A 26332-nucleotide genomic window follows, 5' to 3' on the forward strand; every position below is an offset into this window, starting at 1 on the left:
TGCTCTTGAAGTACTGTGGGGTTTTAAAAGCTCTGATAAATAAGACGGTACCAGACCATTTAAGCTCTTAAAAACAATTATTAAAACCTTGAACTGGATCCCAAAAAAACTGTTTCTTTACAGTCATGTTGTCATGTTGTACAGTGATTTAAGCATGCACCATCATTCACGTAGTTAGTTTCAGGTTATACCATACTGCCCTACAAAAATGAGTTATAACTAAAAATGAACTTACACTTATTTACATATAACCAGTTTGGCTGGCCAGTTAAAAAATGTTAAAAAAAAACTTTGAAGCAGTTTTTCTCAGTTTTACCTTTTGCGTAGTTACTGCAGTTAGACTTTGTAGGGCAGCATACATGGTATAAGGTTCAAGCTATTTTTAGGGCTCTTGCATTAAAAAAAAAATTGGTTTGGACACGGCCAAAGACAAAACACATCCTGGATGGCCGCTGCGTTGCTAAGGTTGTCAACACTCTGGTTGCCATGCTGCTTATCCTGATATCAAATTGCTTGTTTGCAATCACCAGATTCTCATCTATTATTGTTAACGGAGGCATGTCTGCGTGCTTGTCCACTGCATTTAGCAATTAAAAGGCAGGCCTACCTGGGGTCAACAAAATACCACCGTTTTAATGGCCTTAATGTGTGTGGGGCTGCTACAGTGTCTGCAGCATATTGTTTATGGAAAGATTGGCAGACTGAACACACGATCAGATTAGCAATGCACATTTAGTACCTGCTGTTACCTTATTAAACCACGTCTGCCTATCTCTTCACTCAGGAGCAAAATGACTGGACTTGCTTCCAGGAAATCATTGTAGACAGCACTGTGATGCTGTTTTCATTTAGGTACACAGTAGCTTGTAGCTGACAGGCTAGTGTGGGTGGAATAGCAGAGGTTGAGAGACAGAAAGGGACAAAACAAGCAGATAAGCTGTGTCTGCCGTAACTACATAATGAGTTCTATAATACATTTGGATCTCATGTAGCTTGTGCTCAGTCGTTTTGGATAAAGCTGCTTGCACCTGACATTTCTGAGCATGTCACCAATTTACCATTCCATGTTTCCTCTCCTCCGACATCTTCTGAAATAATTAATATCTGCAATAGACAAATTGCACAAAGAAGCATAAAGGGAAACACATAGGCCTGTCACGATAATTACTGTGTCGACTTATCGTTCGATATATAAAAATGGACACAATAGTTTTTTTCTGGACTCAATATATTCACTTTTTGGGCTTTTTTGTGTCGTGTTTAAAGTAATGCTGCAATTGTTTGACAGGCAGTATGAATTGCCAAAAAATATATATTTCCCAAGCAGCAATTCCAGCTGTTTATATGTTATTTTAATAATAAAATAATATAATGCATAATAATAATAATAATAATAATAATAACAGAGCCTGAAAGTCTATTTCATTTGTTTTGGTTGTAGTATATTTATTTATGTTTTATTTATATTTATTTTAATATTGCTTTTCCACATTTCAATTTCAATGTTTATTATTCTCAAGATTTAGAAGTTCATTGCTGTGGAAAAGGATGTACTTATTATGCTCTAATATCGTTATAAAACTAAAACAACATCGATACAACAATACTATCGTTTATCGTGATAGTTTTTAGGGAAAAATATCGTCCTAAAAAATGTGTTATTGTGACTGGCCTACCTACACAAACACCAGAAAGTAAAGCAATGTCTCATTAGAGTGTCCAGCATGGACATAAGGTCTCTCTCAAACAATGATGGCACAAGGTTTGTGATCTTATGCCCACTGAACTGCTGCTGCCCTTTGGTTCAGAATCAGGCAACCACAATTCCCAGAAAGGTGGGATGTTGTCCAAAACATAAATAAAAAGGATTAGCTAAAGGATCGCATTGTTTTTTGACATATAATAAACTAAAAAACTGTACAAAGACAATATATTTTATGTTCGAACCGCTAAACTTTTTCTTAAAGCAGCAATAAAAGAAAAGGGAGAAGAAGAAAAAGGGGTCTCAGTCACCCCCAGCTGTCGTATTGAAGTAAAATGAGAAATTATACAAATACACAAGACAATAACAGGGTGGATGACGTTAATAAGAATTAATTATGAATTGATTTAATGAACAAACACAATATCCTGATGTACATGGTGCCTATAGTCTCCAGTATATTTCCTAAAAGTGAGCCCACTACGTAATCCAGAAGAAAAAACAATAAAAGCAAAAATACTGAAAGCCCGCCGGAACACTAAATATCAATACTTGAATCGATATATTATTGTCACGCAAAATATCGCAGTACTATTACAATACTATAATTACCACATAAAACATACAGTATATCAGTAAACTTGATAACCTAAGAGAAAATAATAAAGGGTTAAGTTAAATGCCAGCCTTCCACTTCACTTCAATAAACCTTTCCAAAAACCGTCCAACATCACTATAACTATGGTCTTTACGCATGCTGTCATTCCCTACCACGGCCTGACTCTGTGTCCAATCTTCCCTTTTCTCTGCAGGTGCGCAGTGCCAACTATGAGGCAGACCCCTTTGTGCAGGAATTCCAGTTTAAGGTGCGCGACGAGATGGCCCACGTGACGGGGCGAGTGCTACCCGCCCCCATGCTGCAGTACGGCGGCAGGGTGAGCACAGAGCACTTTATGGTACCCTTCCTTTAAATCACGCCCATTCTCTCTGTTTGTCTGACACGCTCTCCCCTTCCTCAGCCTTTACTCCGCTGTCTCTAAGGGGAACTAACTCAACTGGCTTCTGTTTGTACTTCATCATGTCAGTCTTTTTGGCTTTTTTTGTGGTTGAGTCTCAGTAATGTAAACTTTGATTCCACCTTAAAGAGAAGGCTATTCCTTTGTGAATTTTATGTATTTTTGAGAATGACAAAGCAGAGAAGAAAACATTCTTGTCTGTCAAAGACATTTTTAATTAAAAAAAACAAAACAAACAAGATTGTCCAAATCATGATTGGATTGCTTCTAATTTATGTACTGTATCCTTTGCCAGAAATTCCCTAATGTTAATGTTTCTCTCATGAAGTCAAAAAGTGGGTGGGTTAAAGACTTTTTTCAAATATGCAAAAAGAAGCAACTTACTGAGACTGAATCACATTGATTATTAACATCTGTCTGTTAAGGAGACACACATCACATAATACTATTATACATTTAAATGTACTATTAGTGAGAACTATGAAATATTTATGCACACTTTGTTACAAACTATACACACACACACACACACACACACACACACACACACACACACCCACACACACACCCACACACACACAATAGCATCTTAATACATATTATACAGGTGCATCTCAATAAAGTAGAATATCATAGAAAAGTTTATTTAAGTCGGTAATTCAATTCAAAAAGTGGAAATGATATACATTATATAAAGCCATGGAAAAAAATATAAGACCATTGTTTTCTTGTTCATTTAAAACAACAAAAATGGCTCATAAGAGTTTAATTTAAGAGTTGATATCTAGACATTTTCCATGGTTTCCTTGATAATAACCAAAATCATTATCAAGAAAACCATGGAAAATGTCTAGATATCAGCTCTTCAATTAAACTCTTATGAGCTATTTTTGTTGTTGTCATTATATTTTTCCAAACAAATGTACCTTTAGTTGTACCAGGCATTAAAATAAACAAGAAAGCAAGGAGAAAGCAAGGGTGGTCTAATATTTTTTTCCATGACTGTAGATCCATTACACACAGAATGAAACATTTCATGTCTTAATTTATTTAATTTCTTCTAATTATAATGATTATGGCTTACATTTAATGAAGACCTAAAATTCAGTGTCTCAAAAAATATATATTACAAAAGACCAATTTTAAAAAGTATATTTAATATGGAAATGTTGGCCTCTGAAAAGTATGTCCATCTATATGACTCAATACTTGGTTGGAGCTAGTTGACTTTAACTAGTGGGAATAAACTTTTTAATGATATTCTATTGTATTGAGATGCAGCTGTAGATTCCATCACATAGTGCTTCATGCTGCCTTTGCCATAACATTCAACTTGATGATATAAAATCTAAATGAATTGATTTGAAGGTTAAATGTTTCTCTGGTGAGCACAGAACACAACTTTTTGCAAATGCATGTTTCTTTGACTGACATGTTTTGTATTCCTTTCAAAGTGTGAATTTATGTATAAAAATGAGTGTTTTAATACATTTTGGTATGGATGAAGGGTGTGTGTGGGTTCTGTGGGTTTTCAGAAAGTAAGTGTGTACTTGTGTGTGTGTGTGTGTGTGTGTGTGTGTGTGTGTGTGTGTGTGTGTGTGTGTGTATGTGAGTGAGTGCACACTTGTCTTCCTGCCTGTCTAAGAGTGAGTCTGTATGAACAGTATGAATGTGAGTGTTTGCCCACATAATCATGAGTACATGTGGTGAGACTGCAATGTTGTTTCAGAACCGCACCGTAGCCACGCCCAGCCACGGGGTGTGGGACATGAGGGGGAAGCAGTTCCACACCGGGGTGGAGATCAAGATGTGGGCCATCGCCTGCTTCGCCACACAGAGGCAGTGTCGGGAAGAAATACTAAAGTATGATTATTTGTAAATGTTTTTTACAGGGTTCGTACGGGTGCTTGAAATCCTTGAAAATGCTTGGATTTTAATGTTGAATTTCAGGGTTTGAAAAGGGCTTGGATTTTGGATTAAGTGCTTGTAAATGCTTGAAATTCTTACTATATTTCTCTAATACTTTATTGCAAGGCTTCTTCCTTTCACAAACATAATCAGTCATTTCGTTTTCTTTACAATATTTTACCTTGCATTTTTTTCTCCTTTTTTTTCAAGGTGTATATTCACAAAGTAAATAACAAAACATAGGGTAAACAGACAAACATATACAGTACAGGCCAAAAGTTTGGACACACACCTTCTCATTCAATGCGTTTTCTTTCTTTTCACGACTATTTACATTGTAGATTCTCACTGAAGGCATCAAAACTATTAATGAACACATATGGAATTATGTACTTAACAAAAAAGTGTGAAATAACTGAAAACATGTCTTGTATTTTAGATTCCTCAAAGTAGCCACCCTTTGCTTACTAGAATATAAGACATGTTTTCAGTTATTTCACACTTTTTTGTTAAGTACATAATTCCACATGTGTTCATTAATAGTTTAGTCATGAAAATAAAGGAAACGCATTGAATGAGAAGGTGTGTCCAAACTTTTGGCCTGTACTGTATACAAGGCAAACTGGTATTTCCTATTTTACTGTATTTCTCTTGCAATCTGACTATAGATAACCGCATTTTTTCTATGGAAAAAAATATATAAACTGAATAGGTTTTTAAAAATCCTTTTCTGAGATTCTCTTCTCACTGTGCATTCAATGAGGATTTAGTATATTCATGAAAGTTTAAAAGCCTTTATTTTTCTAACAGACTGCCTTATGCTGCATGGGAAAATGCAGTGATTCACTTAAATTCGATTTTGTATTGTAGGATAATAAAATAAATGGTTACTGATACAGATTTTAGAGGGGAGAAAATTCACTTATTACCAATATGGCAGCAGATGTAGTGAATTTTTGAGCTGGAATGATAAATGACCTGATCTATTGGATTGTACGTCAACTTTTGCACAGTCATGACAATCCATCGGTACTCAGAAGGCTTTCTTTAACAAAAAGCTTTATTAAAGATTCAATTCAATTCACTTCAATTTCTTGTTCATTTTAATGCCTGGTACAACTAAAGGTACTTTTGTTTGGACAAATATAATGATAACAAAAAAATAGCTCATAAGAGTTTAATTTAAGAACTGATATCTAGACATTTTCCATGGTTTTCTTGATAATAACCAAAATCATTATCAAGAAAACCATGAAAAATAGCTAGATACATGCAATTTATTACATTATTGACCAGTTTTAGGAAGGAAAACTGGAAAAAATAAAGCATAACATTTTTTTTTAAATGCCTAAATAAACATCAGCACTGTATGTTGGGCGCCAGTCAGTTGCAGATCATTTTAAATAAAGAATAAATAAAAATATAATAAATGGCAGTGGGCACACTATTTCTGAATCCTACCAAGCATCGTTTTTCTGCCTTTTGTAATGTGTTAAAAAATTTTCATATTGGTGCAAATCGGACAACATGTGTGCCTATACTGATGGATATTATCAGCAGGTATTGACCTATCAAAGGTGTATCCGTATCTGTCAACTAATAAATCTGTCTGGCTATATTAAGCATATTTCAAAATGTAAAATTTTTGCAGCTGTCCATAACCATAGGCACAAGCTTGCAGCTTTGATTGTAGTTGTATTGGTTCCTACACTGACCTCCTGCTTCTTCCTTGTGCAGGGGTTTCACGGACCAGCTGCGTAAGATCTCTAAGGACGCTGGGATGCCCATCCAGGGCCAGCCATGTTTCTGTAAATACGCCCAGGGAGCGGACAGCGTGGAGCCCATGTTCAGACACCTGAAGAACACCTATGCTGGACTTCAGCTCATCATCGTCATTCTGCCGGGAAAGACTCCTGTCTACGGTTAGAAAACTGCTTAAAACGGGTTTCAAACTCAAATTACCTGGGGGCCGCTGGAGGCAGTGTCAAAATGACCAAAAAAAGACACAAAATGACAGAAAAAAACTAAATTACTTTTTTTTAAAAAGACACAAAATGACCAAAAAAAGACACAAAATTACCAAAAAAGACACAAAATTACCAAAAAAGACAAAATTATTTAAAATAGACACACAATGACAGAAAAAAAACAAAATTACTTAAAGAAGAAACAAAATGACCCTTAAAAAGACACAAAATTATTTAAAAAAAGACACAAAATGACCAAAAAAGACACAAAACGACAGAAAAAAGACACAAAATGACCCAAAAAAGACATAAAATGACCAAAAAAGACACAAAATGACAGAAAAAAGCTAAATTACTTAAAGAAGAAACAAAATGACCAAAAATAATAATATTAGAATTATGTATTTTTATAATCCAAATAATGATAAAACTGTTTCCTCTTTTCTCACTATTTGTAACCACCCACAGCCGAGGTAAAGCGTGTGGGAGACACCCTGTTGGGCATGGCCACGCAGTGTGTCCAGGTGAAGAACGTGGTGAAGACGTCCCCTCAGACCCTCTCCAACCTCTGCCTCAAAATCAATGTGAAGCTGGGAGGCATCAACAACATCCTGGTGCCTCACCAACGGTCAGTCCTCCTCTCTTCTCCTCACATATAGTACATAAAGTATCTATGGAATCTATCTATCTATATCTATATGCTGCTGCTCTACTCTAGTGATGGTGGCTTCCTGGAGCAACATTTTTGTGTCAGAATATCACAATACAGTCATGGAAAAAAATATTAGACCACCGTTGTTTTCTCCAATTTCTTGTTCATTTTAATGGCTGGTACAACTAAAGGTACAATTGATTGGACAAATATAATGATAACAACAAAAATAGGTCATAAAAGTTTAATTTAAGAGCTGATATCTAGACATTTTCCATCATATACACTTTATTAAATCTTAATGATTGCATATTTTAAGAATTATTTTAAAGAAGAATAAGGGTTCTTGTATATTTTATTTAAGGCATCTTATTTTGACAGTCTACTTGACAGTTTATCATCTAATCTAACATCTAAATCTAGCTATGTTTCATGGTTTTCTTGATAATGATTTTGGGTTTTTTTACACATTACAAAAGGCAGAAAAACAATGCTTGGTAAGATTCAGAAATAGTGTGCCGACCGCTATTTATTATATATTTATTTATTCTTTATTTAAAATGAAATAAAATTTCAAAAATGTAAAATTAATTTATATTTTTTTGTGCTTTACTTTTTAAGTTTTCCCTTCTTAAACTGGTAAATATGTAATAAATTGCATATATCATGTATAATAATGTTAAATATTCTTAAATAAAGCTACAGTCATGGAAAAAAATCTAAATCTAGCTATTTCTCACGGTTTTTCAGATAATGATTTTGGTTATTATTACGAAAAAGATGGAAAATGGCTACATATCTGCCCTAAAATTAAACTCTTTTGAGCTATTTTTGTTGTTATCATTTTATTTGTCCAAACAAATGTACATTTAGTTGTACCAGGCATTAAAATGAACAAGAAATTGAAGGAAAAGAGTGGTCTAATAATTTTTTCACATGTATGCAAGTTATATAAGTGATATGACGTACACAGAAAACAACCACACATACACACCATAGTAACGAACATGTCTCTCAATCAATAGACCATCAGTGTTTCAGCAGCCAGTTATCTTCTTGGGAGCAGATGTTACACATCCACCTGCTGGAGATGGGAAGAAGCCTTCAATTGCTGCAGTGAGTTTCATCTTCATTTTATACTCAACTGGAAACTTCCGGCCCTGAAAAAAAGTGAAGCCAATGTGGAAGCGCCTTAAACATGCATTCTTTCCAACGACCAGCAGGGGGCGACTCAAAAAAAGTCTTGATTGTATGGAAGTCTATGAGAAAATGACCCTACTTCTCACTTGATTTATCACCTCAGTAAACATTTTTATAATGAGGTTATGTTCTCAATTGCTACGTTCAGGTCAGTTATTCAATAAAGCATGATGTTAATTTTGAAAATGATGGTGATTTAGAGTAAAATAGATGATAAAGTAGGGTATGCTTTAGGGCGGTGCTACCTTGTGATTGCCAAGTCACAACCACGGTGCACTGTGTACTTTTAAATTGCTGTAAATTTGTTTAAGGGAGTGTGTTTTTAGCTCATGAAAGTTATTTTTGGCCGCCTAAAACGGTGTTCAGTTGTCCTAAAAGACTCTACAGAGTCGGCTGTTGATTAATTCTACGCCTGTCACGATAATTACTATATTGACTGATTGTTCGATATATAAAAATGGACACGATAGTTTTTTTCTGGACTCAATATGTTCTCGTTTACATGAGTGACTTTTTGTGCTTTTTTGTATTTAAAGTAATGCTGCAAATGTTTGACAGGCAGAATGATTTGCTGAAAAAAACTATATTTCCCAAGCAGCCTTTCCAGCTGTTTATGTATTATATTTTATTATTAAAATAACATAGTTTATCTCAGTGTAATTTATTGTTAACAGAGCCTTAAAGTCTATTTTTTATTGGTTTTGGTTGTAGTTTATTTATTTACGTTTTATTTATCTTGGATATTTTAATATTTCTTTTCCACATTTCAAATCCAATGGTTAATATTCTCAAGATTTAAAAAGTCATTGCTGTGGAAAAGGATGTACTTATTATGCTCTCATATCGTCATAAAACTAAAACAACATCGATACAACGATACTATAGTTTATCGAGATCAAACCCCTCACATAACATTCTACACAGTCGGGAGATACCGTATTATAGAATCTTTATTTCTGGGGAGATACCATATTATCGGGAGATACCGTATTATAGAATCTTTATTGTTTCTGGGAAGATACCGTATTATAGAATCTTTATTTCTGGGGAGATACCGTATTATCTTGGGAGACACCGTATTATAGAATCTGTATTGTTTCTGGGGAGATACCGTATTATCGGGAGATACCGTATCATAGAATCTTTATTGTTTCTGGGAAGATACTATATTATAGAATCTTTATTGTTTCTGGGGAGATACCGTATTATCTGGGGAGATACCATATTATAGAATCTTTATTGTTCCTGGGGAGATACCATATTATAGAATCTTTATTTCTGGGGAGATACCGTATTATAGAATCTTTATTGTTTCTGGGGAGATACCGTATTATAGAATCTTTATTTCTGGGGAGATACCGTATTATAGAATCTTTATTTCTGGGGAGATCCCGTATTATCTGGGGAGATACCATATTATCGGGAGATACCGTATTATAGAATCTTTGTTTCTGGGAAGATACCGTATTTTAGAATCTTTATTTCTGGGGAAATAACCGTATTATAGAATCTTTATTGTTTCTGGGAAAATGTATCTTCCTAAAAAATGTTATTGTGACAGGCCTAAGTGATTAAACACGACATTCAGTTGCAACACTTACTTTGTAAAGAAAGAGAAGGAAGTCACCCTCTCCTCCAAATATTGTCACTTCTGGCTCCAAAACAACCAACACGGTGACGACACAAAGATGCCAAACTCTAGGCTTCAGAACCCTAATCCACAATGTCTACGTCCACCTCTTACTGCTCTGTTTACAGCTGACCTATTGGTTGGATTTATTTCCTTTATGATTAGTATCTCTTACTGACCTCGTTCAATCTGTCGCCACCACCCCTCCCTCTCTTCCAGGTGGTAGGCAGTATGGACGCCCACCCCAGCAGGTACTGTGCCACTGTGCGGGTCCAGAGGCCCAGGCAGGAGGTCATCCAGGACCTGGCCTCCATGGTGCGAGAATTGCTCATCCAGTTCTACAAGTCAACCCGCTACAAGCCCACCAGGATCATTTTCTACAGGGATGGAGTTTCAGAAGGCCAGTTCAGACAGGTCAGCGCCCACTTTTCTCTCACAAAACAATTTTGGCATGAGTCACAGAGTGAATTGAACAGCAGGCACAAAATTCTGAGTTTGCCTTGCAGTTATTTCTTTACTTAAATGAGTCATAATTCAGATGTTTTAGATAAAAACTGTATGTTTGAGTAGTTTTTGGCTCCGTAGCTCAGACTTGTAGTTCACTTCAAAATGAAAATTTAAGAGCATATACCAAAGATGTTTTTTATTAACAGATTATTTAATGAAAAACATTTTAGAGTGGAGTTGCACAGTAGGTTTGTATAAAAACAGTATACATCCATTAACAGTCATGGCAACAATTATTAGACCCTTGTTTTCTTCAATTTCTTGTTCATTTTATTGCCTGGTACAACTCGAGGTACATTTGTTTGGACAAATATAATGAAAACAACAAAAATATCTCACAAGAGTTTAATTTAAGAGTTGATATCTAGACAGTTTCCATGTTTTCCTTGATAATGATTTTGGTTATTAAGAAAACCGTGGAAAATGTTTTAAAATATTTAAAAAATCAGTCTTGGTGCAAATGGGTGTTGCTTAAATGGACAAATTCCTCTGGACACACAGTCGAGGAGAATCATTTTTAAAAAGCATAAAAAATTCTAAAGCATTAGACGAAAAATGTTAAGTTTATTGTTATAGCACCACTAAACCAAAATCATTCTAAAGAAAATCATGGAAAATGTCTAGATATCAGCTCTTAAATTAAACTCTTATCAGCTATTTTTGTTGTTATCATTATATTTGTCCAAACAAATGTACCTTTAGAGTATTAAAATGAACAAGAAATTGAAGAAAACAAGGGTCTAATCATTTTTTCCATGACTGTATGATAGGACACCATGAATTAGGAAGAATATTTATTTTACAGTGAATGAAGAATATTGTTGAGAGAGGTTTTTCTATGAACATTTTTCTTTCTTCTCCCTTTTTCTTCTTCTTCTTCAGGTGCTGTATTATGAGCTGCTGGCCATTCGTGAGGCCTGTATCAGCCTGGAGAAGGAGTACCAGCCAGGCATCACCTACATTGTTGTGCAAAAACGCCACCATACACGCCTCTTCTGTGCCGACCGCAACGAGAGAGTGAGTCCCCACACAAACACACACACACACACACACACACACACACACACTCTGGCTCTCTTTAAGTATGACACAGCGATGGTGCCCATTAAAGGGAGTACAGTTTGTTATGTGTTAGTCCATATTCTTTTTTTATGCTCTGTGCCAGCATGTTAAGTACTCGAAATGGGCTTCCTTAATTACCTTTTGTTGTCAATTGGTCTGTTCACCCTCCTAACCCCTGTAATTACATTCGATTAAAGCATTAGGGCCCAGTACAAACCGAGAGCTCTGGAGTGGCACTCAAGGCCCCTAGAGTAAGACTCCGTTAGTAACAACCTTATTTTCAGTGCAGAGCATTATGGCTCTCTAGAGCATTAGGCTTTTAATTGGTTGATTGGGAAGCACTTGGTAAACCTTCGCCTGGCTCGCTCCATCAACTAGTCCTTTTTTTTTTTGTGATTACACTTTCTGCTTCCTGCCATCATTTAGTGCTTTTAAAGCTTTGTTTTCAGCTGCTATTTTCCTGCATCTTGTTGTTTTTAAGGGGGAGGAAATGGTGAAAGGGTATTAGCAGCAACTAACTTAACTTTTCTTTTGTCAGGTTGGACGTAGTGGAAACATTCCTGCTGGTACCACCGTGGATACGGACATCACACATCCCTACGAGTTTGACTTTTACCTCTGCAGTCACGCTGGAATACAGGTCAGACCAACCTCTTGTATTTTTGCCCGAGCCTGCTGCCTTTTCCAGCAGGATTTCATCACTCTCTCCTTCACTAAAATCTAAAGCCTGAAGACTATGTGCTTTTTACAGAGCTGTGCAACCGGATTCAGGAATAAAATGGTTGCGAGAGACGACGAGGGGAAATGCTCCTCATTTTTTTTCGCTTTCCTGTAATTATTTAGTTAGATCCCCAGGAACTGACAAAGTCCTGCCAACTGCATCGAAAAAATTATACGCCAGGAGCTACCACTCCTCACTGAAATTTACACCATTCAGCTGCAGAAAACGGGACACAAGATTCTGCAAGACTTCTGCCTTCCAGCTCACTATCTATTTTAACTTCCTCACTTCTTTTGAAAGACTGAAAAGTGTTAGAACTAGGACATTAAGGTTCTGCAACAGCACTTATTATTTCTGTTCTCTGAAGCATACAGTCCTGAAAAAATTATTAGACCACAGTTTTTCTTTAATTTCTTGTTCATTTTAATGCCTGGTACAACTAAACTGAATTGAACAGCTGGCACAAAATTCTGAGTTTGCCTTGCAGTAATTTCTTCACTTAAACGAGTCATAATTTAAATTGAAACTGTATGTTTGAGTAGTTTTTGGCTCCGTAGCTCGGACTTGTAGTTCACTTCAAAATCAAAATATAAGAGCATATTCCAAAATATTTTTTTTATTAACAGATTATTTAATGAAAACATTTTTACAGTGGAGTTTTCTTGTCTTTGAACTATGAATTCATATGATTAACTGCACAGTAGGTCTGTATAAAAAAAAACACAAGTATACATCCATAAACAGTCACGGCAACAATTATTAGACCCTTGTTTTCTTCAATTTCTTGTTCATTTTAATGCCTCGTACAACTAAAGGTACATTTGTTTAGATAAATGTAATGATAACGACAAAAATAGCTCATAAGAGTTTAATTTAACAGTTGATATCGAGACATTTCCCATGGTTTTCTTGATAATGATTTTGGTTATTATCAAGAAAACCATGGAAAATGGCAGAAAATGGGAATTTAAAATATTTAAAAAATCATTCTTGGTGCAAATGGGTGTTTCTTAAATTGACAAATTCCTCTGGACACACAGAGTCGAGGAGAATAATTTCTAAAAAAGCATAAAAAATTATAAAGCATAAGACGAAAAATGTTAAGTTTATTGTTATAGCACCACTAAATCAAAATCATTCTCAAGAAAACCATGGAAAATGTCTAGATATCAACTCTTAAGTTAAACTCTTATGAGCTATTTTTGTTGTTATCATTATATCACAGGTGGTCTAATAATATTTTCCATGACTGTATTCCTATCGACTAAATCAATTACCTTTAAATAGCAATAACATATCTTAAAACCAATAATAATAATGTCCAATAATAATAATCCAAATGTATCATTTACTCCCCTTCTTTCAGGGCACCAGTCGGCCCTCCCACTACCATGTACTGTGGGACGACAATTGTTTTACCGCTGACGAGTTCCAGCTGCTCACCTACCAGTTGTGCCACACCTACGTGCGCTGTACCCGCTCAGTCTCCATCCCTGCGCCAGCCTACTACGCCCACCTGGTGGCCTTCCGTGCCCGCTACCATCTGGTGGACAAAGAACATGACAGGTGAGCACTGCAAAAAAACCTGACAAAAAATAAGAAATAAATAACTACAATTAAGCAAATACATGCTTGAAACAAGTAATATCTGCTAGTGCAGTAAATTTAAATAAATGTTTCTTTGTATGAATTCTTTAAACAAGTAAAAAAATATGTAGGCACTGGAAAAACCAATGATATGTTGAAAGAAATCCAAATATACTTATTTTGAGCAATTGTGGCTTGAAAAGCCCAACTATGGTAACATTACAATAAGCCAGTAATACTTGAAACGAGCACGTTTTGGTGGTAGAAAATGCTTTGAAATAGCATTTAAAGTACATGCAAATAAAACTCTCACTTGTAACCAATATTATAGGTAACAACTCCCCATATTCAACAGTTGAACAGCTTGAAAAGCATTAAAAAGCTAACAATGTCAATTATAGTCAGTCTTTAAACAATAAGATAATTACATAAGCACATAATAATAATACGGATAATTAAATAAGCAAAATTAAATTCAAATTTTTAATTTCGAGAAAAAAGTCGCAAATTTACGAGAATAAAGTGGCGAATCTACATGAAAAAGTCGCAGATTTACCAGATTAAAAGTGGCAAATCTTCGAGAAAAAAAGTAGCAGATTTGCAAGATTTAAAGTGGCAAATCTGCAAGAACAATGTCGCAGTTTTACGAGATGTAAAGTGGCAAATCTACATGAAAAAGTTGCAGATTTACCAGATTAAAAGTGGCAAATCTTCGAGAAAAAAAGTAGCAGATTTACCAGATTTAAAGTGGCAAATCTGCAAGAAAAATGTCAGATTTTTGAGGAAAAAAAAGTTGAAAAAATTGTGTTTTGTCTTTGTCAAGGAACCTTAATTCGCCACAGACGCCGCCCGGAAAGCAGGCTTGGCCACCATGGCACGCGTAAAAACGCATCACATGAGAATGCCCGTGAGGAATGAAGGCTGGGAACAATAAACATGCTGCTATGAAAAAAGCTTAAATGAACTTTACGCACTGTGACTGTCAAGCTAGGAGCAGAATAGGGTCGAAAAGACAGGCTGGAGGGGAGCGCACAGTCGGATCACTCATAAACCATCACTCTGATAAAACACCCAAAACAGAGTGAGTCATGGAAAGTAGTAGACATCCTGCGGGTAGAAACAAATGAAATGTGCTGATGTAGTACCATCACCTCATGTGATGCGTTTTTACGTGTCATGGAGACAGGCTAAAATGTGGTGTTGCTTTCCACGCTGCGTTTGTGGTGAATTGAGGATCCTTGACAAAGACAAAACACTATTTTTCCGACTTTTTTTCTCATAAATCTGCTACTTTTTTTCTCCCAAATTTACCACTTTTAATCTCATAAATCTGTGACTTTTTTTTCTGGTAGATATGTCACTTTTTTCTCTAAATATTACCCCCCCCGCCCCCGGGTTTAAAAAATAAAAATAAAAAATTCATACTTGGCCCTAATATAGATTAATCAATTAATCGTTTTTAGTCATTTTTAAAGACGAAAAGTAAAAATTCTCTCATTCCAGCTTCTTAAATATGAACCTTTTCTCTTTACTCATTTAAGACAATACATTTTTTTCTTAAAATATTACCCCCGCCCCCGGGTCCATATATACAGCATTTTTTTATTTTTTTATTAAAAAAAATTCATACTTGGCCCTCATACACCGTCGTACACTTCAGAGTAGAGCTGCAAAGATTATTAGACTATTAATTGAATACTTGACAGCTATTAAAATAATTGCCAATTATATTGATAATCTATCTCAAAATGTAACCCCCCCTCCCCCGTATTTTTTAATTTTTAATTTTTTTCATACTTGGCCCTAATACGCCGTCGTAGAAGAGCTTTTTTTCTTTCCAGAGAGGTCTTTTGATTTCTTTTGTTACATGTAAAACATGCCCAGTTTTCCTGCACGCATGACATCATCGTGTGACACCCGTCCTAACTGCTCCTCTCCTCCTCCCTCTCCTGCAGCGCTGAGGGCAGCCATGTGTCTGGTCAGAGTAACGGTCGGGACCCCCAGGCGCTGGCCAAAGCTGTTCAGATCCACCACGACACCCTGAGGACCATGTACTTCGCCTGAGCTCCACTGACCCGAACCCCAACCATTGCCACCCTTTACAAACACACAGACACACACAGACACAACAACCATGCACATCTGGCTTGCCAGTCAAGGAGTCCTCATATGTGCAAGTCCCCCCCCCACCCCCCCACACGCCTAGTCAATCCGGACCTGACACTGTGCAGAGGAAAGCAGGGAGGAGGGAGGGGAGGAGGCACCCCCACACTGGACTGAGGATGCAAACGCTGCTTTAAAAACAAACAAGAGAGAAACTCAGCACTATTATGCAATATTAAACCAGCCAACTAGTTTATTTTCACCCCTTATCAGGCCCCCTTTTCACAGCCCCTCCTATCTGTTCTCCCCCGTTTGTCTCCTTTACTTGTGGCCTAGTGGGTGTTTTATCTTGTTTGTTTTTACTTTCCCCCCCCTTCCTTTAGCACAGTCTCTCTTTCTAGTCTACTAATCTGATCCTCTGCCATCTACAGTACCTCAAGTCAGTTTGAGCAGCAGCACTTTTACATTCTGTTGACTCTCCCCAGTGTTTCAAAGGAGGGAGCCCAGGAGGAAGGGTCAGAATCTATGGAGTTGGTGTTTGATTTATTAATGAATTGAGTTGTTTCATTGGGCCAAAGGTCCTCCCAGTTGCCACTTTTAACTTTCCTTTTTTCCTCTTGTTTCTTCTGTTCTGTCACTTTTCACCAGTGTGTGTGCGCGTGTGTGTGTGTGCGTGTGGGTGTGTGTGAAATCACCAGTTTCTTGTATGAAGCAACATGTTCTTTTGAGCACACTGCCACCTGTTGGCGACGAGGTATAATTGCCCCTTTAAAAGTCACAACAACAAAACGAGTTGTTGTCCTATAAGATCATTTATCTTTAGCAGTCAGCTGTCACATTTAAAAAGGCAGTTTATATTGGCTGATATATCAAACGCAGCCATCTATGGATTTTATTTAAAGTATAACACTGTTATTTTTCTTCTACATTATGTGAAACATTTTATGATTCTGAATTTTTTTTTTTAATCATTTAAATCATGTACGCATATTGTTTTTAATCTTTCGTAGTGGTCATGCATTCGTTTCCCTCAGTGCTTTATCTCACGTTTCCCCTCTCTTGAGTTTGAGATGATGGGTAAATAGAGATCACGTCGATGGTTTCCTCTAGTGCAATAATCAGTTGAACGAAGGGAAGTGGATTTTAGGGGACTTAATGAATCAGAAGAACAGTTAAGATATTTCATTTGAAAGTGAGCGTCCTCGAAAGGAGAACAGTTTGCCACTCGCTAGGCACTTTCATGTATTGCTCCTCTGTGGGCTGATTGATCATCATGTTTTATGAGTTTGCCCTTGCTGTGGGGGCTAAAATGGTGCAACTGCAGTTTTGATTGATTTTCATGTTTTTACTTGAATTGAAGGATTTTATGCGCCTCTGTGGTTTGAGAATACTTTATCATCAACGGGCATAGCTTCAGAATTCCTGATCATCAGTTTGCTAATGAGGCTGATTTTCTTAATTCCTATAAAGTGACAAAGGTTTTCACCTCACGGCAGCAAAGTGGAGTGTCAAGGCCATAAAGTGGTAGTATTCAAGTGCCTGGTGGAAGTTAAGTGTTAAATGGTCAAAAGCTGCATAAGATCCTATTTCAGTGGGGTAAAATAATAATAAAAAGAAGCATATTCCATAAAAAAAGGACAGCATAAGATGGTGTAAAAGCAAGAAAGTTTCACCCGATGCCTCTTATACTCCTGACTTTTCTATACATCTCATTCAAATCATCCTAAGATCAATATATTTATTGTGTTTGCCTATACAGCAGTGTTAGCTGTTGGCTTTGCTTCGGAGCAGCGTTCAAGCAAAGTAGGCCGAGTTGTGTTTTTGCTTAATCTTCACCAGACATGGATCCAGCTGCTACAGTGTGTTTGTACCTAAAAGGCCGGCTTCATGGGCACGGAGTCAGCCTCATCGTTAACTGATAACCTGAGTCTGGGACTTGGCTTTTGATCCCTGTCCATGTAACCGGCCCCAAAGTTGCGACTTGCTTCAGAACAAGCCTGAGGAGTTAAGTTCGTGACCGATATTTGCAGCAGAAGAACAGCTGGTTGTCGATATGAAACGCGCACCTGGATTGTAGCCACAACTTCGCTCCTCTGGGCAGCTGAAGCTCGTCTTGGGGGGTGTTTTTAAAAAGTTATCTGCACTAAAAGAAGCTGTGTTTCGGGACTGAACACAGGTGTGGTGCTACTCTGTCTGAATAAGAATCAGAAGCTGAACCTCTTTAAGTGAGACTTTTGGATGAGCAGGTGGGTAGGGAAGTAGAAAAAAAACGGAAAACCTCACTCACTTTAAGGACGGGAGAAGGTCCCACTGCTATGGTTTGAGGTAGATGTGATCTGCGTTGAGAAACGGTACTTTGGCGGACGTTCCCTCGGACGGTGAGGAATAATGTCGGGCCCTACGTCCTTCCAGCGTGGAAGCCAGTGGGTTTGAGCCTTCATGATTTCACTCGTGTCTGAAAGCCTTTTTAAAAGCCAGATTGAAAGTATATTTGTACATTTTAAATTATGTAATGCACACCACTTATTTTTGCTAACAGAAAAAAAAAAGTAGTCTAATTATTATTATTAATCTTAGTAATAAATGTATCATGATAAGTAATGGTTAAAAAGTTATAATAACAAAAAGTTTTATTATTGCAATAGACTGTTGACTTGTTCCTGTGTCACTATAGTTTATGTGTGAACAGTGGTGGGGTCGTTAAAACTAGTGATGTGTGTTTGGACTGTCATACTGTTATTCATAGGGATGTGGACTTAAACCGCCTCTTGCTTTGATGTTTGGAAAAAAAAAATCTGCAAGAATGCTTATTTCTCTCCTTTTTCTGTGTAGATGCTCGTACAGTCGGAGGTTTGTGGTAGAGGGGAGGAGGATCTCAAGAGAGAAAATATTACATACTGTACTCCAAAAGGCTTTGTATTGAGACGTCACATCCCTATTGTGACGACAAATACTAGAATAGAAGGAGAGCCGGTTGATGCATTGAGCAGAGTTTCTGCTCTCGAATGTCCTCGTTTTTTGTTTTTTTTCCAACTGGTGCTGACGCCTGCTCCTTATCAGGACGGAGAGGGAAAAAGAATGTGGTTTTGAAAGTCTTGTTGATCCATTTCAAGGACACGTGTGATCAAAGAATACTGTAACAATGGCTAGAAGTTTCCCATTCCTTTGTGTTAAAGCCTCGGGGGGATTTACGTCGGATTGCAACCTCTGTTGCTTTCCTCAGACTCCTCTCCTCACCCGAGCCACTTCATGTGCTCGCAAAATACAAAGAGCTACCCTCCCGGTAAATCTGTGGTGTGACAAAGCCTGTAAGCTTATTGTTGCTCTCTTTCCCCTTTGCTCCCAAACATTTACTCCCCTGTGCCAGAGGACTACATTCCACGGCCGTACAATCCCATCCAATCCCCCTGGAAGGCGTGAGAAAGATTAGGGCTGAAGGACAATAGTGCGGTCTGGTCGGTTAAGATATAGTGGCTTCTGTTTTCTTTCTAGGTATGAGTGATTTAGATGGAATCGACAATAACTTTTATGCGGCAGGTTTTGTCGGAAGTCGAACGAGTCTAGAGGTTGATCGCAAGAATCAAGTTGTAACTCGCTGTCTCTGCTGTCGGTAATTGATGTTCAGTTTGTGTATAAAGTACACTCTTGAGGGCAGTTGAACACATGTTTACATAGCAGATGTGTTTGCCTCGCTTACAACTGAAATGCCATCAGCTCTGCTTTGCAAATATCAGCTGGTAGAGAAGTGACCTAACATGAGCAAGAGACCATTCAGGGCCTGTGGAAGTGAACGCTTGGAGGGATACGAAGACATTAATTATTTGGTCAATTTGTCCTCAGCAGTGTTGCACGGCGAGGGGGATAGAGTTGTTTGGAACTTCCAGTTCTATTAAAATGACTTGTTAGACTTGATTGAAACGAAAGGGTACCCTCACGGCTTACAGCCAGCTGTGGCCTTTGGCTCTCCATTAGGATTGCTAACAATAACAGAAAAGTCTTTTTATGGAAGCTGAAGAACAAACATTTGTACCCACAAACTGTCGAGAAGAAAATAGCTAAATTACCCCCAAAAGGTCAATGTCTTTCCTTTTTAAAAAAAATGGAAGCGATTTATTCCATTTTTTGAGTAATCGATCAATATCCCTGATTTTCGGTTGCTCTCTATTTGCAGTGGAAGGTAGCAACGGAGTGAGAAAAAAAGTCCACTGAAAGTGCCTTTCCTCTTGATGGTGCTGTAAAATTGAAAGATAAAGATGTAATAATCAAAGAAATAGAATCTCCTCCTCAAGAACACATTGCAGTGCAGGAGCGGCTGCACTTACACACACACACTCACTGTACACGTTTGTTTTGTAGAGAGGCTAATGCAAACTCGTGTTTCATGTATTTAGACGTTAAACCTACATAGAAATAGAATATATGCCAAGTATGTGGTTGTGGTTGAGCTTTCGCTTAGTGCATTTAGTGTCTTGGACCAATGGTGTCGTTGGTACAGTGGAATGTGCGTTTGGGTGGTTGGGGGGGGGGGCGGGGGAGGGGGGGGTTTCATAGCTGACACTAGCGTGGTGTGACACAGCCCAGCCCACGAATGACAAACATAGCACAGCACTTTAGAGACTGCCACTCTCACTCAGACACATAGCCAAGAGGTTCCGATCTCTGTCCGTCCAACAGTGTCCTCCTGCCTCCCGCCCGAGAAACGGGGGAGGAGAGGATCCAAGCCTCAGTGTAAACAAGGGGTGGAAGGGATGTGTGTTACCAAACAAAGCAGTCGGTCATTAAAAAAAGTGTGCCTCATGCTCTTGTGACTTTGTTGGTAGCTCGGTTGAGTCAGCCTGCTCTCGAGTGGTGGTCAACCACTCGACTCTTTGTTACAGCTAGGGCTGGGTGTCACAACACGATATCAGGACCTCCCGGATTTTGGCATCAACATTTTGAAGCATCTCAAACTTAAAAAAAGAAAGCAGCCCAGAGGCTTTTATTTTTTTCTTCTTCTTTTTTTTTTTTTTTACAATCGTAGAGTCTGTAACACTTTCTATGAAGCCAGTAACTATAGTGCATTATAAACATACATATAGAGCATTATAATGCGCTCATAGCCCTGTGTTATAAAAGTTATATGCACTCATAATCCTTCATAATGCTTGTAACAATAATCATAGCACATTATAAAATATTTTATAATGACTTATAAGGTCAAGTATCATAGTATTTTATAATTGCTGGTTGGGCCTCTGTGTAAAACGTAAATAAAACGGAATGTAATCATTTGCAAATGCTTCTTGACATTATACAGTCATGGGAAAAAAATATCAGACCGACCTTGTTTTCTTTAGATTATTGTTTATTTTAATGCCTGGTACAACTAAAGGTACATTTGTTTGGACAAATATAATGATAACAACAAAAATAGCCCATGCAAGTTTAATTTAAGGGCTGATAGCTACACATTTTCCATGGTTTTCTTGATCATAACCAAAATCATTTTCAAGAAATCCATGGAAAATGTCTAGATATCAGCTCTTAAATTAAGCTCTTATGAGCTATTTTTGTTGTTGTCATTATATATGTCCAGGCGTTAAAATGAACAATAAACTGCAGAAAACAAGGGTGGTCTAATAATGTATTTCCATGACTGTATATTAAATTAATAACTCAACAAAGACAATATCTTTTATGGTCAAACTGATTTGATTTTCTAAATATAAACTCACAGGGTCAGGATAAGCCCACTTCCCAAACCTTATAATGACATTATCTTACATAATAACGGTTATTATAATGCATTATAAAAAATATGATTTATTACAGCTATGAAAATTATAACACAGTAGTGACCAGCAATTATGAAGCATTATGGTAGTAGACTTTATAAGTCACTATGAAATGCTTTTAAAGTTGTTATGATTATTCCTTGAAAGCATTGAGTATCTGAATGCTTCTAAATATAATAATACATTGCTATGAGCAGATTATAATATATCACAAGTATGTTTTTTAGACTGCATAAAAAATGGATGATCCTCCCACTGTACAAAAGTGAAGCCAAAATATCCTGTATACGGCCGCTGCCATCTTTCCCTGATGATGTCATTTGGAGCCAGAGTCTCAGTAGTATCAAGTTCCCACCCAAACACCCAGCCAGATCCAATCAGAGCACAATGCGAGCTGTCAATCATGGCTTTATTTACACCCCTGTTCTATTGAATCAAATAACGGATAAAAACTGATCAGAAAAAGTGTAAATGGAACTGGAAATGGAAGCCGTTTTTGGATGGAAAAAAAAAAATTTGACGAGTGGGCGGGGTTTATGACCAATACTTCAGCCTGCCACCAGGGGGCGATTGAGCCGTTTTGGCTTCACTTACAAAGGAGCTGTCAGGTCGTCCAAAGACAGAAAGAATAGAAAGTGTTACTGAAGATTCTTGCACTGAGAAATAACGGTTTTCTTCTTGAAGGGCATTTACACGAAGCAACTTCCGTGGGATAGAAAACTTTTTGAAAAAGCACGAATGACTGAAAACGAGTGAAGTACGTAGAGAAGTGTGTAGAGATGAAATGAACAGAACCAGTGTCAGTATTGAAACTTCTCTCACGACGCCCAGCCCTAGTAGCAGCCCACGGCATTCCTTCATCTTAGTGCAATGCCCTGCCATGTGTCTTGTCCCTGACGGAGGGAATGTGTGCCCTGCAGGATCCCTGTCTTGAGCCGGTAGGGGGTCGACTAAAAACCAAGGGTGGTCTGTAGTTCTGTGGGTACCTTTTCAGTCCAGGGGGGGTGAAGTCTTTCTATTACAAGAGATCTCAAAAAAAAACAAAAAACACTGCACCTCACTTACCTTGGTATGCTGCATATGTTATACTACATGAAAGAAAACTGCAAATTGCTTTTATTATGACATATAATGCTTGAGTAATGCCTGATTGCGATATTCTTATACGGTAACTATTTTAGAGTCAAAATAAGTATAACTGTAAAAAATATTCTCTGTTTTGTCTTAACACTTATCCGATTTTGAGAAATTGTTCTTGAGCCGACTTTTTTTGTTTTGTTGTCCTATTTAAATGTGTCGTTCTTTAAATTTATATATGAAATATATATATGCGGAATATTTTATGGTGTATTTATTGAGAGTGCATACAAGCGGCTGGAGTCTCCGCATCATTTTTTTTTGCAGCATGGTGGGGGCGGAGCCAGGAGGATGAGGCCTTTAGCCCCACCCCCTCCATGTTGACGCCTTATTCTCCGAGACACGCAAGCACAACAATATGGAGGGGGGTGCGAGGTGGCGGAGAGGGAAGAGGTGGATTTGACCTGCTGATGTTTTTCTCACGTCAACTCTCCCTCCTTCTTTTCCTGATTATTCTTTACCCTCCGCTCTTCTTTTACCACCTGAGAAGGTCAAACGCCAACCCCCACATGTTGCAGCTCATCTCTGACGAAGGGAACCATTTCTCAACCTGAGTGTCGAATAGCTGACTTTTTTCTTTTTTTTTATCCCAAGCTGCTAATTGGTACGTTAGTCATGCAAGTTCCCCGAGCCAGTAAAAAAGGGCAGGTGGGAAAGGGTCAAACTAAAAAAAAAAAAAAGAAGAAAGCGGCGGGGAGGGAAAAGGAAAGGCACAATTCTTTGACGCATGGTGAAAATTTTAGCTTCACGTCTTTCCTCTGAAATTGTCTTTTTTTTTCTTCTTGTGCCAGAACATTTTACAGCAGCAACAGGTCTCATTCCACACGAAAAAGACATGCCTCAGCCTTAAGTGCGTTCTTACATCATCGTCAGATTTCTATGTGACTCTGCGATGCCGGCGTTGGGTGGCGTTACCATGAAAAACAAGCCTACGTACTTGATCTGCCCCGATTCCGCCCCCCCCGACCGGCATCTTCTCATTTCTCATGTAAACCACTAACATTTCTACAGAACTTACTGAACTCTGATGTACGAACAAGTGTTAGCTTTCAAAGATCGCTCTGTCCCATTTGTACTGATGTCAGAACAGAAACAAGGCCCCGGGTTTAAACGGCATTTGGAAACAATTCTTGGCGTAACCAGAGGAGCAGTGCTTACTGCCTCAGAAAACATCATAAGAGAAACTTCAAAAATGACCTGATAACACTCAAACACTAAGCCTATTGGTTGTTATTAATGGTAAATCCAAAGAAACAATATTTCCAGATGCGGTTCGACCCGGGCCGGACAGGAACCAGGAGGTTCCCCAGAGTGCTGGATTACAGAAACCTGTGCCTGTATAATGAACCAAGGATGAACTGCGTTGTAATGAATTGCTGTTTTTTTTATTTTATTTTTTTTGATGGTTGTCCCCTCACCCCATTGGAGGATCGGAGACATGGAGCTTTTGAGTGCTGTCAGAGCTAACCCAAAGTAAAACGGCCCTCTGTCCTTTTTAAACCAAATCACCTTGGTTTAATACCTTTACTGTAATGTTTACTCCCACGGCTACCAGATGTTTTAACCTGTTTTCATCCCATCAGCATTCCAATAATGACTTTGAACCAAATATTGCACAAGAGATTAGGCTCCTGGAGCCGTGTTTCCCTTGTATACACATAATGGTTTTGAAGACAGATATTTGACAGTGGCCAAGGATTTAAAACATTTTATGTGTACGCTGATTGTTCAGTTGTTTTTTTTTCTTTTCTTCAATGTAGCATCACTCTTGTGTCGGTCTTATTTCAAACGAAAGATCTTGGACTCTGATACCTCTGAGTGATGCACCAGCAAACGGATGTATACAGTGAACCTTCACCACCAGATGATCCATGTCTCAGTCTCTCTGTATGTTGCAAAGGCTCTGTTGTACCAACAGCTCTATTCCTCTCAGTTTTAAATGTCTCTTTCTTTTGTAACTCTCTTATAGGTTGTTGGCCTTTTAGTGTTGCTTTGCTTCAGTTTGAAGTGTATCTTTGACTAATACTTGCAATAAAATGCTTTGCTTTACCTCCGTTGTCTTGTTGAGATCGTGTGAGAAAAATTGTTGTTTTAATACGAATAAAGTGAAACTGATGGCAATGTTTCAGAGTATGAGAGCTAAAAAATAGCCAAATATTTAACAATACACCGTTGTACCAGTTCGTACAGGTGCTTGAAACCCTTTAAAATGCTTGAATTTTAATTTCAAGGTTTGAAAAGTGCTTGAATTGTGGATAAAGTGCTTAAAATTGTATCTGCATTTCTTTAACAACAAAATGCTATAGAATAGAAATATAATTAGTTGGAGAACCTGAAATGAAATTGTAAAATAATCATTTTCAGTATGTATGTATTCGAAGAAATATGTAATTTATCACAGCTGTAAGATGCTGGAAAAGCTTGAAAATGGACCTTAAAGTGCTTGAAAAGTGCTTGAATTTGACCTCGGAAAAGGTGTATGAACTGCATATAGGCTGGTCACAGCTCAAACACATTTTAATGCAGTGTTTTCAAGGATTTAAGTGCTTTAAAGTGCTTAAAAATGAGGTTATATAGGATGCAAAGTCTACATACAAACAGGTGACGCATATTGAAACATAAAACTTTGTTTTTAAATGTCTTCTATAGAACAGTGTCATGACACATCACACAATATTTTGGTTGTTTAACGCACAATAACCTCTAATAGATATACAGACTATTTCAATTCTTTGTTACAATATAACTATAAAGCAAAACATCTGTGTGTGTGTGTCCTATAAATATGTAGATAACCGTTCATCCAGTCTGGGGTGCTTTTTCTTTTTTAAATTTGGTGCAATTTAACAAGATAGTGGTGCTATCACAACAAACTTAACATTTTTTGCCTTATGCTTTAGAATGTTTTTTAGAGGCTCCAGAGGAATTTATCCATTTAAGCAACACCCATTTGCACCAAGACTGATTTTTAAAAAAAATTTTGATTGCCATTTTCTAACATTCTTTTTTTTTTTTTCAAAACTGCAGAATATCTTTGGACCAGGCTGGCAAACAACATTGTTTTTTTTGTTCTTTTTGTTTTCAGATTTAGGTTTTCTGCAGTTTTGTTATGGCTGACAGTCAAAATTTTGCTCAAGGGCAAAAACTGCAACCACATTATTTAGTGGACAGTCATGGAAAAATTATAAGATCAACTTTTTCTTCAATTTCTTATTCATTTTAATGCCTGGTACAACTAAAGGTACATTTGTTTGGACAAATATAATGATAACAACAAAAATAGCTGATAAGAGTTTAATTTAAGAGCTGATTTCTAGACATTTTCCATGGTTTTCTTCAAATGATTTTGGTTTTTATCCAGAAAAC

General features: G+C 37.4%; 1 protein-coding gene across 3 annotated transcripts in view; it reads left to right on the forward strand.

Annotated features, from left to right (window-relative positions):
• ago3a (argonaute RISC catalytic component 3a) overlaps positions 1–19384 on the forward strand; it is a 44262-nt gene extending 24878 nt beyond the window's left edge. For 2 of the 3 annotated variants that reach the window (XM_059339056.1, XM_059339058.1), the window contains exons 10-19: positions 2515–2658; positions 4448–4581; positions 6364–6548; positions 7062–7221; positions 8271–8361; positions 10295–10489; positions 11465–11599; positions 12183–12284; positions 13732–13931; positions 15908–19384. In XM_059339056.1, coding sequence (XP_059195039.1) covers positions 2515–2658; positions 4448–4581; positions 6364–6548; positions 7062–7221; positions 8271–8361; positions 10295–10489; positions 11465–11599; positions 12183–12284; positions 13732–13931; positions 15908–16016 — 1455 coding nt within the window. In that variant the 3' untranslated portion in view covers positions 16017–19384. The remainder of the gene's footprint in view (positions 1–2514; positions 2659–4447; positions 4582–6363; positions 6549–7061; positions 7222–8270; positions 8362–10294; positions 10490–11464; positions 11600–12182; positions 12285–13731; positions 13932–15907) is intronic. The other variant, XM_059339059.1, reaches the window with a different exon arrangement.
• The last annotated feature ends 6948 nt before the right edge of the window (positions 19385–26332 follow it).

This window comes from Centropristis striata, chromosome 8 (assembly GCF_030273125.1).
Source record: "Centropristis striata isolate RG_2023a ecotype Rhode Island chromosome 8, C.striata_1.0, whole genome shotgun sequence".
In the NCBI taxonomy this organism is placed as follows: Eukaryota; Metazoa; Chordata; class Actinopteri; order Perciformes; family Serranidae; genus Centropristis; species Centropristis striata.